Source organism: Symsagittifera roscoffensis, chromosome 4, assembly GCF_963678635.1.
Source record: "Symsagittifera roscoffensis chromosome 4, txSymRosc1.1, whole genome shotgun sequence".
Classification (NCBI taxonomy): Eukaryota; Metazoa; Xenacoelomorpha; order Acoela; family Convolutidae; genus Symsagittifera; species Symsagittifera roscoffensis.
Window position 1 is genome coordinate 27,009,106 of NC_087065.1, and position 12,669 is coordinate 27,021,774.

The 12,669-nt window shown below is 36.9% G+C and overlaps 1 protein-coding gene across 7 annotated transcripts in view; it reads right to left on the reverse strand.

Moving 5' to 3' along the window:
- Positions 1 to 4,004, reverse strand: part of LOC134844113 (ankyrin-3-like) — a 42,738-nt gene extending 38,734 nt beyond the window's left edge. For all 7 annotated transcript variants that reach the window (XM_063860600.1, XM_063860601.1, XM_063860603.1 and 4 more), the window contains exons 1-2: positions 3,765 to 4,004; positions 1,222 to 1,335 (exon numbers count right to left, since the gene is read on the reverse strand). In XM_063860600.1, coding sequence (XP_063716670.1) covers positions 1,222 to 1,335; positions 3,765 to 3,851 — 201 coding nt within the window. In that variant the 5' untranslated portion in view covers positions 3,852 to 4,004. The remainder of the gene's footprint in view (positions 1 to 1,221; positions 1,336 to 3,764) is intronic.
- Between the last annotated feature and the right edge of the window lie 8,665 nt (positions 4,005 to 12,669).

Here is a 12,669-nt window from a genome sequence, read left to right on the forward strand (position 1 = left end):
AGCTCAGTTTAAAACACAAAAGATGTGATGCCATTTGTGCCGGCTGATCATCGGTCACTGTGTGCTAACTCAACACAAAAGTTTAGTAACGAGAACAGCTGAATTTCAAACTCAATTGACAAAACTTTCTCTCAGGAAAACTATTAATTCAGTTTCCATTTTCACTGCTTTTTTATAAACGGAACTCTAATTGCAATAAATTCAGAAAAAAGGCAAACATAAATACATAAATGTAATCTGCCGGATCCAAGCATAGATCAATGGAGTATTAGCTGAACTCTGACCAGAACCAAAATAAATTGGTCCGAGCAACATTGAAGTAGTGCTTTGTTGATAAAACTTTACCTTTGAGGGCTATAAAAGGAACGAACACTCAACAGAAACAACCATACAATTTCAGTTCAAATAGACCCACAACGAAAAACAGATCAGCATTTGAAGCAAAGTGTTCTGTTCATTCACGTTGTATAATAGTGCACAGAAGACAGTTAAACAAGAAAAATGGGTTGCAGAGCAAGTAGCACAGAAGGTTCCGAAAGCATTTTATTGCGCAAAAACGAAATTAATGTTTTTTCTCGAGTTTTTGTAAGTGAAGGGGAAGAACTAAAAGCTAAAAAACTTAAAAAAAAACAAGGGATTTATGAAATTATAATAAATTTTTTTGAGCAAGTTTGAAAAATGAATTTTTCTCCAAATTCGTCTAAAAGCAACACTTTAAGTCGGTTTTTCTCGACATTGAGAACACTTTTTATAATTCTTAAAAAAATTATCGAATCACGACAGAAAGTGCTGCAATATGATTAATGACCCGATCTGACGTTTATTTGTAGAATCTGATTTTGCGTGAAAAAAGCAACCAAATACTAAGTTCTTTTGCGCCTTCAGCAATCGTAACAATACAAATCGCATCCAGAAAAAGCTTCATCCTCACGAAAAATCATGCTCTTACATGGAGTGATTACAATAGTTTCCGAAATTTTAGAGTGATATCCCAGAAAACCTTATGCAGATTATTCTACTGGTTTGTTATACAGAATGTTAGTTTTTAAAACATTTAAGTAAAAACCTGGTCATTTCGAATTAATGCCTTGAATAAGCTTTGTTGCTATGGATTAGACTGTAATTCTAACTAATCCGACGAAAGGCGTTTCAAATTGAATTAATTGTATCTTATTCAAGTTTTATTATAATCATGTGCGTAGCTGCAGACACTACACTCACACTATTGGCCATGTTGACTGTTATTCCGGAGTCTGGGTTGTTCAGTAGCTCCTCCACCTTGTCTATGTTACCAGTCTGGGCAGCCTTCAGAAGTTGATGGGCGGGATCATGTGCCTAAAAAATCAATTCGAGAATTTTTTTACAAGCAATAAATCTAGTCTGAACATATCATCACTAGGGAATAACTTAATCATCACAGGCGAAGCGGAGCTATGCAGCTCTTGCGATGCAAAAAATTGATGAAAAAGACTCCCAGAAAAATAAATCGAAGAAAAATAGCCACATAGCCAATCGAAGATTGGAAAAGAGTAATGAACACAAGTAAACGCACTGACTTTGTTTAAAAAATCTCAACATTCGAATTTCAAAGAAAAAAAGTAGATGCCCTTTAAGCTTTTTGAATTTCTAGAACAATTTATGATTGGCGCTTTTTTGATAGCATTTACCCAACTTGAGAAAACTGGATCAACAGGTAAAGTTTTTATTCCGCTGGAAATCTAAAAACTAAACTTCACTTTCAAAACTAGAAGTCATTCAAGAATTTTCGCGCCAATTGCACGTTCGTATTTGGAGAGTGATATTTACGTCACTTTCAGCAGATTGAACTCAAAAAGTGCAAATTTACCGGAGTGCATTATTATTTTACGACTTTTTCCTTTAAAAAAATCAGCAAGACCTATATAAGGGTCTTTTCTAAGTTCATTACTCTTAAAAAGAAGTATTTGACTCAAAAAGAGGTGTAAAATGACAAAACTTTCCACTATTTCCTTTTGAATTAGAACGTCTCCGTTTGAATTAAAACTTCTCCTCCGTTTGTATGAGATAAAACCAAATAAAAATTGTCTAAATTATTAACTTTATGCTCAAAGTTACGTCAAAAAGCAAAACTGAGTTTGCAGTTGCTGTCAAAAAGGAACAAGGATAACCGGTTACTGTGCAAATAGCACAGAATGTTCCGATCATGGTCTTAAAAAATACAACGAAAAGATTTTCAAATTAGTATTGTTTTTTTTTCTGCGTGGTGCGATAAAAGGACCTGAACAAAAAACTAGAGCAGACTAGTAACTTGACAGACTAGTAACAACAGACTAGTAAATTGACAGACTAGTAATTGGACAACAATTTTTGTAGAAAAATGACTAAAAAACTCAAAAAATGGATTAAAAATAAGTCTCACGGCTTAAATTAAGCTATTAAAATAAGTTATTGAAAGACTGCTCGCACGCTTTATTCGCTCGAAACTAGCAAAAAAATCAAAATTTTAATTACGGTTTTTCTCGACAGTCGGAATACTTTGTTATACCTTGATTTGGGGCTTGGACTTTTACCAGATCGGTTTTTTTTAGCAGACCGAGCTTTTAGAAGGCCGAGCATTTACAAACTCAAAACAATTTAAACGTCAGAACGCTAATTTTGAACGAGGTTGGCAGCTAGCAACCGCTTGCACGGCAAAGCTTTCATTCAGCTCGAGAGAGATATTGTGCGTATGAATCTAAGTTCCTGGCTGCAACATAAATGGAGATTTCATTGCAGACGAAACTTCAAACTGAAATTTTCAATGAAAAAACTTGTTTCAGTTTTCGTAACAAGTTCGACCCCCTACCGACCCAAAGGGTCCCCCTTTGAACTATTTTGAGATAACCAATTTTGGCTGACGGACCCTAAAATTTTTCTAAAAGCGCCAATATATACTAATTTTAAGGGGGGAGCGCGCGCCAAAAAGTGCCCAAAAACGCCTTTTTGGCCTGTTTTTTCCAAATTCTGCATGCGGCGCAGAAATTTTGGCCAAAACAGGATTTTTTTAGTGCTTCGAAGAGCTCTCGGAAAACCAATTTGGTCAAAAAAAAGGTCGACATTTTTTTTTAAAATCCCCCCTCAAGAAAATCCTAGATCCGCCCCTGATTGAAACCATAGGTTTTTGCACTATACGCCCAAAAAATCATTCGAACTATTTCTATTTGCAAAATTTCATCATTGACTACTATAGTTGCGTTAGCTTAAAACAATATTCAAATTTTAAGAATAAAGCTCAAAATATACTCAGAAACACAGCTGCTAGCCAAATGATTTGATGTGACTCTGTTAACAATCGCAAGAGCGTAAATAGATTGAGTATTAAAATGCTAACATGCTCAAAACATGTACGCTGGTTGACCAAAGTGGTATTTGAATGAACAAATTGGCGGAAACAATAACCCAACGCTTCCATGTACAATAAAAAACAAGTTATTGCAATCTTAGATTGCAATTCTTTGTAGATGAAATCATTAATTTGGAAAATTAACAAAAAAAATGAGTCTTGAGAAATCTTATGAAAAACTTAAAGAATCAAAATTTAGGAGTTAAAACGCAACAGGACCGAAAATTTTGTGGCAAAATCCTGAAAAAGATGTATTAAATCTTTGCTCTTGATGTTTGTTGCTAAATGCCTGTAGGGGTGCGTGATACAGAACTTTGCTACTTCGGAGGTTTGCCGTAGCCACTGATGTGTGGAATAAAAACACATATGTTAAGATTCTATACTAAGTATTTATTTCACTTACCGCAGGTGAAGCGTGGCCATTGGCGTTGGTTTTGCCGCCACCTGCACTGTTCGGCATAACTTCTGGAGTTGCGGCGTGGTTTTCCATGACGAGGATGATAAATTGGTAGAAATAGACTTGTAGTAACAGGAGTCCTTTAGTTGAGATATGGTCAGGCGATCAGATCAATCAATCAATAAACTAGTCACGCAATCCTACCGATCATAATTATAATCAGCCTAATAATGCCAATTGCATCATCTGAAAATCACACAGCAAAATACTAATCAGTAAAACTAAGTATAAATATATGTAGGTAAAAAATAAAATTGAGGCTACACTTTTTGCCTTCCAATAACAGGTTAGTAATAAGCAGCCAGTTTTTCGCGGAATCGGATAGAAATTCAATAATGGATCTTCAATGCCAGTTTTTTTTCTGGTGAATTCAGCGTAAGAGCATGTATCATTGGGCGGCTGGGGAGGGATCAAAGAAAGCGGTCTGACCGACTTTTCAGAGAATTAAGGCACTATAAGCGGGTATGTATGTGTTGCAAGGTTAACACAAAGATGACTATATTTTGTGTGGTTCGAATGGTCCCAGCGGCACAAAGCGAGATCAAATGTCTATAACCGGACCAAAATATCCGCAACACCACTACGGACACAAACAGAAAATACGGCTATAGAATTCAGTGCAACGAAGGGAGAATTACCAATATACGTTTACACATGCACGGGCAACTTGATATAGACTACTAGCATTACCAATGCGCTGGTTTTCCTGGTATAATAATTCACTGCTTTTTTCGCTATCTCCTAGTCGGTTGGTTCCGCTTTAGCGCATAACATACCGGCAGAAGGCAGCCCACAAAACAAGCAACACACCAAGCCAATACTGCAAGTTCGCTTGTAAAAACACCGAGGGCTATTCTCTATGCCCCAACTTACTAGTCCCTGCAAACTCAACTGAAATGAATGCAAAAACGGACAGTCAGTAACTTATTGATCAGAAAAGTAGCTTGGAAAATATTGAACTACTTTAGTTGCATAGCCTAAGAAAGGAGTATCTTTATCTCTTCAGACTGCCACTGTTATTTGAACAGAACTTCTGTTGTGAATCAAGAAAAGCGCGTGAAATGTTTTAAACCCCCTGGCAGATAAATCAAGCTGAAGTTAAACTTAGCGACACATATGGAGCCTCTTCAAACAGATCTATGTCACCCATAACTTCAATGTATCTTTTCGCTGCTCAAAATTTTAAATGCCAAAAGAGATCGCACCAATAGTTCAATATCACCATGAGTTTTCCACAGAAATTCAAACAAGGGTCCACATTTTCTCGCCAGAACTTTCGAATCTTTAACAAACATAGATTTTTTAACAAGCCAGAGCGGATCCAGGATTTTTCGGTGTGCGATTTTCAAAAAATATCTACTACTTTTAGGTCGCCCAAATTGATTTTCCTAGCTCTCCGGACCACAATAAAAACCCTATTTTGAGAAAATTAGTAGCGCCACAGGCTAATTTTTAAAAGTTTCTAGGCACTTAAAATTACGAAACTTTCACAATTTCGGATACATTCATTACACAGGCACCGAACTTATTTTACATTTGATCTTTGATTTTGTCCAAAAATGATAGTTTTTTAATATTGTTCCTCAAAAACTTTTCGATATTCGGAAGATTCAAGGCTTTGCCCTGATACAATCATTCTTGTTTGACTTTTACAAAGAGGTGAAGCTTCACTTCGCAAATAAAACCAAGAAAATTACAAAACGCAGCTATATAAAACTAACTAATATAGCAAAGTTGGAAAAATGTGTATGAACGCAAGTATCCAGAAAAAATACGGACACAGTTTTTCGAAAAAATCTCAACGTTCGAATATCAAAGAAAAAATAGCTGGCCTTTAAGCTTAAGTTATGATTGACACCTTTGATAAATTAAATCCAATTTGAGAAAACTGGATCAATAGTCAAAATGTTTATTTCGGTAAGAAATTTGATTATAAATTCGTTTTTCGTGACCTTTATACTTTCGCTGTTCGACAGTGCAGTTTGCCTTCCTTTTAACAAAGAGAATGAACTTGAAACTAAAAAAAAGTCAAACCGCAAAAAAGTAAATTTGTGCCGGAACAAAATTTAAGACCTTTCCTTAAAAATTCATCGCGACTTATTTAAGATTCCTATTCTAAAACAATTTAGCATTGAATAATACAAAGCGAAATAGCATTGAAAAATGAAGGTATCGGATTTCAACGTCCAACCTCGAGCCACGCGCTTTTGAAAGTTAGCTAGCACTAACCACCAATAAAGCAGCTACAGATACTTATAAAATGCCAAAGCTATGCAACTGAAATGCCACCAAATAAAACAAAGCTAGTACGACTTTGAACCTCCGTTCAGTCGATTGGGATCTAGCAATTTTGCATTTGAGCCACGGTAGCTCGAAGAATGGCAAAAATTAGCCACAAATAATTTCCATTCCGCTCTAATCATTAGGCAATATTCGGCCTCTTTTGATCAGCTCGTTATCTTTTTTTTTCGTTCATTTCATCTCCGTTTTTCGTCCGAAATTTGTTCGGGTTGTTTTGATAGCGTTTTCAGTTTTCGATTTCGTAAAATTTCGTGGCGAGAGATTCAATCAGTTTTGACTCTAATAGTGAGGAAATTTTCGTACTACACCAATTTATTATCAGAAATCGAAGGCAATTTTGTCGCTTTAGGGTCGTGATGGTTTAATTTATTTTCAAAAATTTCCATTGAACTTCATCTTCTTTGGACTTCAAAGGGACTGTAGGCTTAGTTTTCGTAGTCTTTCATAATATTCATTTCCTGCAATCCAATAACCAATTGCGTTGCCTGTCGTTGAACATTTCAAACAACTTTACACGTTTCTGTAACCTTGATTGCAAAACTCGAAGTGGGGCCGGATGACTCTTTTAAAAACATTCAGAAGTACAGGTATAGTCATTTCAAGGAGCCTTTCATGGAAAAAGCAATGATTGAATTTGCCTTTTCGACTTGTGTGAAAAGGCCACAATCGAACGGAAGTTTACTGCGAATGATGATTGCTTAAGTTTTTTTCCTCCGCCACTTTTCAAATTCTTTGCCATGGAGACAGTTACTGCTTTCAAAAATGTTAGACCTTGTAATAGAGATCAGTTTTTGAAATCTTTTTGTACACTTTCAAGAACCATATTAATTATTCCTATGATTTTTAATTTAGATTTAGCGGCGGACCGCAAGGGATTCCCTAACAGAAGAATGATTTCAGTCCGTTAACAATCTACAGTTAGTTCAGTCAGAGAACAGCTTCCAGGTGCATGAGTTGTTTTCATTACACAGGAGCTTGAAGTGGGTCCAGAAAAATTTGAGAAGTCTTCTTTTGAGTCTTGTCATGTTGAATATATTATAATTAAATTAATAATACAGTATTCAGGAATAAGATCCAAGGGCTGAATCAAGTCCCCAGTTTTGAAATTTTTATCTGATGTCAATTTTTTTTGAAATTAAGCAGCAGTTGCAAGGACAGTTGACTCGCCAAATACATAAATCGCTCTCAGTAAATTTTTCATAGAAGAATTGCCAGTATATTTCAGTCAGTTTTTCTTTCAAACTTTAGTAATTTATCGCCATCTGGTCAAAACCAAAACAAGCTGACAATTTGTTTACCAGAAAAGGTACTCGGTACAAAAAAATGTTCTTATTCTTTTGTTTTTTTTTCAGCTTTGGGATACGGAACGCGTTTCTGGATCCTTGGGTCTCAAAAGTATTTTTGGCGCAGGGCATAACGTGATCGTAAACACAACAAAAGTAGTTGTTGTTAGCAACTTTGTGGAAGAGAAGGAGATCGTGCATTTCGTGATATAGTGAAAGAGGTAATAAACTTTTTCAAGTCTTTGCTTTTACGGCATAGCCGAGGAGTTTAGAATCCATCTGGTAGCCTTCTTTTGTTTATCTTCAAAGCCTCTCAGTTCTGTTTTGTTCTGCTTCCACACCTCAGATCCGTATGATATAATTGGTACAATGTTGCCACTATTCATTTTATTTGATGATAATGATGACCATTTTGGCAAATTTTGCTGGACTTGGAAAAGTGCTCCTATGGCTGTTGACACTCGCTGTTCACAGTTGGCAGACCAGGTGAGATACTATGATTCTTAGATCTTTCTCGGTATCAGGCTCTGAAAGCTCGTGTTCATCTATATGAACTTTATGCGATGTACAATCTGATTTGAAGATCAAGTTATGACATTTTGATAGATTTACACTCATGGTGTTATCACAACACCATTTTCTGAGATGATTCATTTCTTTTTGTAGATCTTTAGAATTTATTGATAACAGCTTGTATTCGTCCGCATATCAAAAGCAACAAGATTTCAAGCCACTCGGCAGATCGTTTATGAGGTAAAGAAAAAGTAACGGGCCCAATATTGAACCTTGTGGAACTCCGCTCGGAAAATCAAGCGAAGTACTGAGCTGATTTTTGATTCGAACTCTATGCTTGCGATTTTGCAGACAGCTTTTAAAAAACTATCAGGCTACCACCAATCCCAAAAGATGATAACTTAGTGACCAGAAAAGTATGTTTGACCTTGTCAAAATCAGTGTATGCCGCAAAGATAGGACTTTCCTCATTTTATTCTAAGAGGCTTCATTTAGATATTTCAACATTTGAACAGTTGTCCATCTTTTTGGTCGAAAACCAAATTTGCTTTCGTGTAGCTGTTTGAAAATATGAGTTGACATTTTATCGAAAATGAGTCTTTCGAGTATATTGGAGTTAGAGAGGAGTAGACTTATTGGCCGATAACTAATTACAGATTACTTTTCACCGTTCTTGTTTATTGGACCTATCTCGCTACGTTTCCACATGGTAGGATATGCTGATTTATTTGCAATTGCATAGAAAAGAAGGTGTACAGATTTCTTGAGTCTGTTTGTCAGTTTGTTCACTATAGGGTTCCCAAGTTTATTGAGCCCCATGACTTTAGTCAATTTCAGGTTCACCATAGTTATTTTGATTTCTTCTTCCGTGAAACAAATACGCTAATATTGGTTTGATTCAACATGCAAGGTTTTTCATTTGGTTTATTGATTACGCTCTGGAAGTACTGGTTGAATAGATTTCCAATATCTCTATCATTATAGGCAGTTTTTTCGTCCCAGAATAAAGTTGGTGGTGGTCCCTTTGTCGTACGGGTACTCTTGACATATTTCTGTAGCTTGGTGAAACTTCTACCCTCAAAAGTAACGGCTTCAAACGCAGTCAAACAAGATTTTCCATATTTTCGAGCTTAGTTATCCCAGCCTTGGTGGGTTGTTTTTCCTTGCGTTTTCTTAAGGTATTTAGTCTTTTTATCAGGTTTGAGGTTGATGGTGTTATCCACGGTGGTAGAGATCTTCTGTGGTTTGTTTTCCTTTTGAGACAGGATTGCAAGATTTTGAGTTACCATGTCTCAGGTTTGCAAGACATAGGCACGATACTAGAAGTTCTGCTCGGCACAAGTCCAGAAGTTCTGCTCGGTCGTGGTTGGTTTGAAGCATTGAAACAATTTTGAGGAACCACTATGATAACTGAGCGTGGTTGAGCATAATCGAATGTTAATGTTATTAGAAAAGTCACATTAGTTATTAGAAAACATCAAAGTTTGACACGTTGTATGTTGACGCTGATGTATATCAGCTAGTAACTTGTTTCTTTCATTGTTTAGTGTCTGTATTTATAATCAGTTCCCTTTTTTGATTTTCAGTTCTGATGATGATATTAAAAACGAAACGCGTCAAAATTTGATGTTTTCTAATATCTAATGGATACAAAGTTTATCTCTTACCGACTTTTGAAGAAGACATTGGAACGAACGGGGAACTGTAAAAGTTCTTTGGAGTATGTCCGTGCCCGGAAGAAGATGATCAACGGCATACAGAGAACTGATTTCCTGAAGACATGCCTTGACAACGATCTTATCCCACGGTTTCTGGCCTTTCGTGTCCCATCAAATGGTTATTTTGATGATGCGACGACACATACGAGAGAAGAGTATGCGCAGCGACACTTGACCCTGAAACTGTGAACAGAAGCAGCGCGGGATTTTCTTGTTTCTATGTTCTGATGTATATCAGCTAGTAACTTGTTTCTGTCATTGTTTAGTGTCTGTATTTATAATCAGTTCCTTTTTTGATTTTCAGTTCTGATGATGATAATAAAATCGAAATGCGTCAAATTTTGATGTTTTCTAATATCTAATGGATACAAAGTTTATCTCTTACCGACTTTTGAAGAAGACATTGGAACGAACGGAGAACTGGAAAAGTTTTTTGGAGTAAGTCCGTGCCCGGAAGAAGATGATCAACGGCATACAGAGAACTGATTTCCTGAAGACATGCCTTGACAACGATCTTATCCCACGGTTTCTGGCCTTTCGTGTCCCATCAAATGGTTGTTTTGATGATGCGACGACACATACGACTAGAGAAGAGTATGCGCAGCGACACTTGACCCTGAAACTGTGAACAGAAGCAGCGCGGGATTTTCTTGTTTCTATGTTCTGATGTATATCAGCTAGCAACTTGTTTCTGTCATTGTTTAGTGTCTGTATTTATAATCAGTTCCCTTTTTTGATTTTCAGTTCTGATGATGATAATAAAATCGAAACGCGTCAAACTTTGATGTTTTCTAATATCTAATGGATACAAAATTTATCTCTTACCGACTTTTGAAGAAGACATTGGAACGAACGGGGAACTGGAAAAGTTTTTTGGAGTATGTCCGTGCCCGGAAGAAGATGATCAACGGCATACAGAGAACTGATTTCCTGAAGACATGCCTTGACAACGATCTTATCCCACGGTTTCTGGCCTTTCATGTCCCATCAAATGGTTGTTTTGATGATGCGACGACACATACGACTAGAGAAGAGTATGCGCAGCGACACTTGACCCTGAAACTGTGAACAGAAGCAGCGCGGGATTTTCTTGTTTCTATGTTCTGATGTATATCAGCTAGCAACTTGTTTCTGTCATTGTTTAGTGTCTGTATTTATAATCAGTTCCCTTTTTTGATTTTCAGTTCTGATGATGATATTAAAATCGAAACGCGTCAAACTTTGATGTTTTCTAATATCTAATGGATACAAAATTTATCTCTTACCGACTTTTGAAGAAGACATTGGAACGAAAGGGGAACTGGAAAAGTTTTTTGGAGTATGTCCGTGGCCGGAAGAAGATGATCAACGGCATACAGAGAACTGATTTCCTGAAGACATGCCTTGTAACGATCTCATCCCACGGTTTCTGGCCTTTCGTGTCCCATCAAATGGTTGTTTTGATGATGCGACGACACATACGACTAGAGAAGAGTATGCGCAGCGACACTTGACCCTGAAACTGAACAGAAGCAGCGCGTGATTTTCTTGTTTCTTGTTTCTATGATGTATATCAGCTAGTAACTTGTTTCTGTCATTGTTTAGTGTCTGTACTTATAATCAGTTCCCCTTTTTTGATTTTCAGTTCTGATGATGATAATAAAATCGAAACGCGTCAAACTTTGATGTTTTTTAATATCTAATGGATACAAAATTTATCTCTTACCGACTTTTGAAGAAGACATTGGAACGAACGGGGAACTGGAAAAGTTTTTTGGAGTATGTCCGTGCCCGGAAGAAGATGATCAACGGCATACAGAGAACTGATTTCCTAAAGACATGCCTTGACAACGATCTTATCCCACGGTTTCTGGCCTTTCGTGTCCCATCAAATGGTTGTTTTGATGATGCGACGACACATACGACTAGAGAAGAGTATGCGCAGCGACACTTGACCCTGAAACTGTGAACAGAAGCAGCGCGGGATTTTCTTGTTTCTATGTTCTGATGTATATCAGCTAGCAACTTATTTCTGTCATTGTTTAGTGTCTGTATTTATAATCAGTTCCCTTTTTTGATTTTCAGTTCTGATGATGATAATAAAATCGAAACGCGTCAAACTTTGATGTTTTTTAATATCTAATGGATACAAAATTTATCTCTTACCGACTTTTGAAGAAGACATTGGAACGAACGGGGAACTGGAAAAGTTTTTTGGAGTATGTCCGTGCCCGGAAGAAGATGATCAACGGCATACAGAGAACTGATTTCCTGAAGACATGCCTTGACAACGATCTTATCCCACGGTTTCTGGCCTTTCGTGTCCCATCAAATGGTTGTTTTGATGATGCGACGACACATACGACTAGAGAAGAGTATGCGCAGCGACACTTGACCCTGAAACTGTGAACAGAAGCAGCGCGTGATTTTCTCGTTTCTTGTTTCTATGATGTATATCAGCTAGTAACTTGTTTCTGTCATTGTTTAGTGTCTGTACTTATAATCAATTCCCCTTTTTTGATTTTCAGTTCTGATGATGATAATAAAATCGAAACGCGTCAAACTTTGCTGTTTTCTAATATCTAATGGATACAAAATTTATCTCTTACCGACTTTTGAAGAAGACATTGGAACGAACGGGGAACTGGAAAAGTTTTTTGGAGTATGTCCGTGCCCGGAAGAAGATGATCAACGGCATACAGAGAACTGATTTCCTGAAGACATGCCTTGACAACGATCTTATCCCACGGTTTCTGGCCTTTCATGTCCCATCAAATGGTTGTTTTGATGATGCGAGGACACATACGACTAGAGAAGAGTATGCGCAGCGACACTTGACCCTGAAACTGTGAACAGAAGCAGCGCGGGATTTTCTTGTTTCTATGTTCTGATGTATATCAGCTAGCAACTTGTTTCTGTCATTCTTTAGTGTCTGTATTTATAATCAGTTCCCTTTTTTGATTTTCAGTTCTGATGATGATAATAAAATCGAAACGCGTCAAACTTTGATGTTTTCTAATATCTAATGGATACAAAATTTATCTCTTACCGACTTTT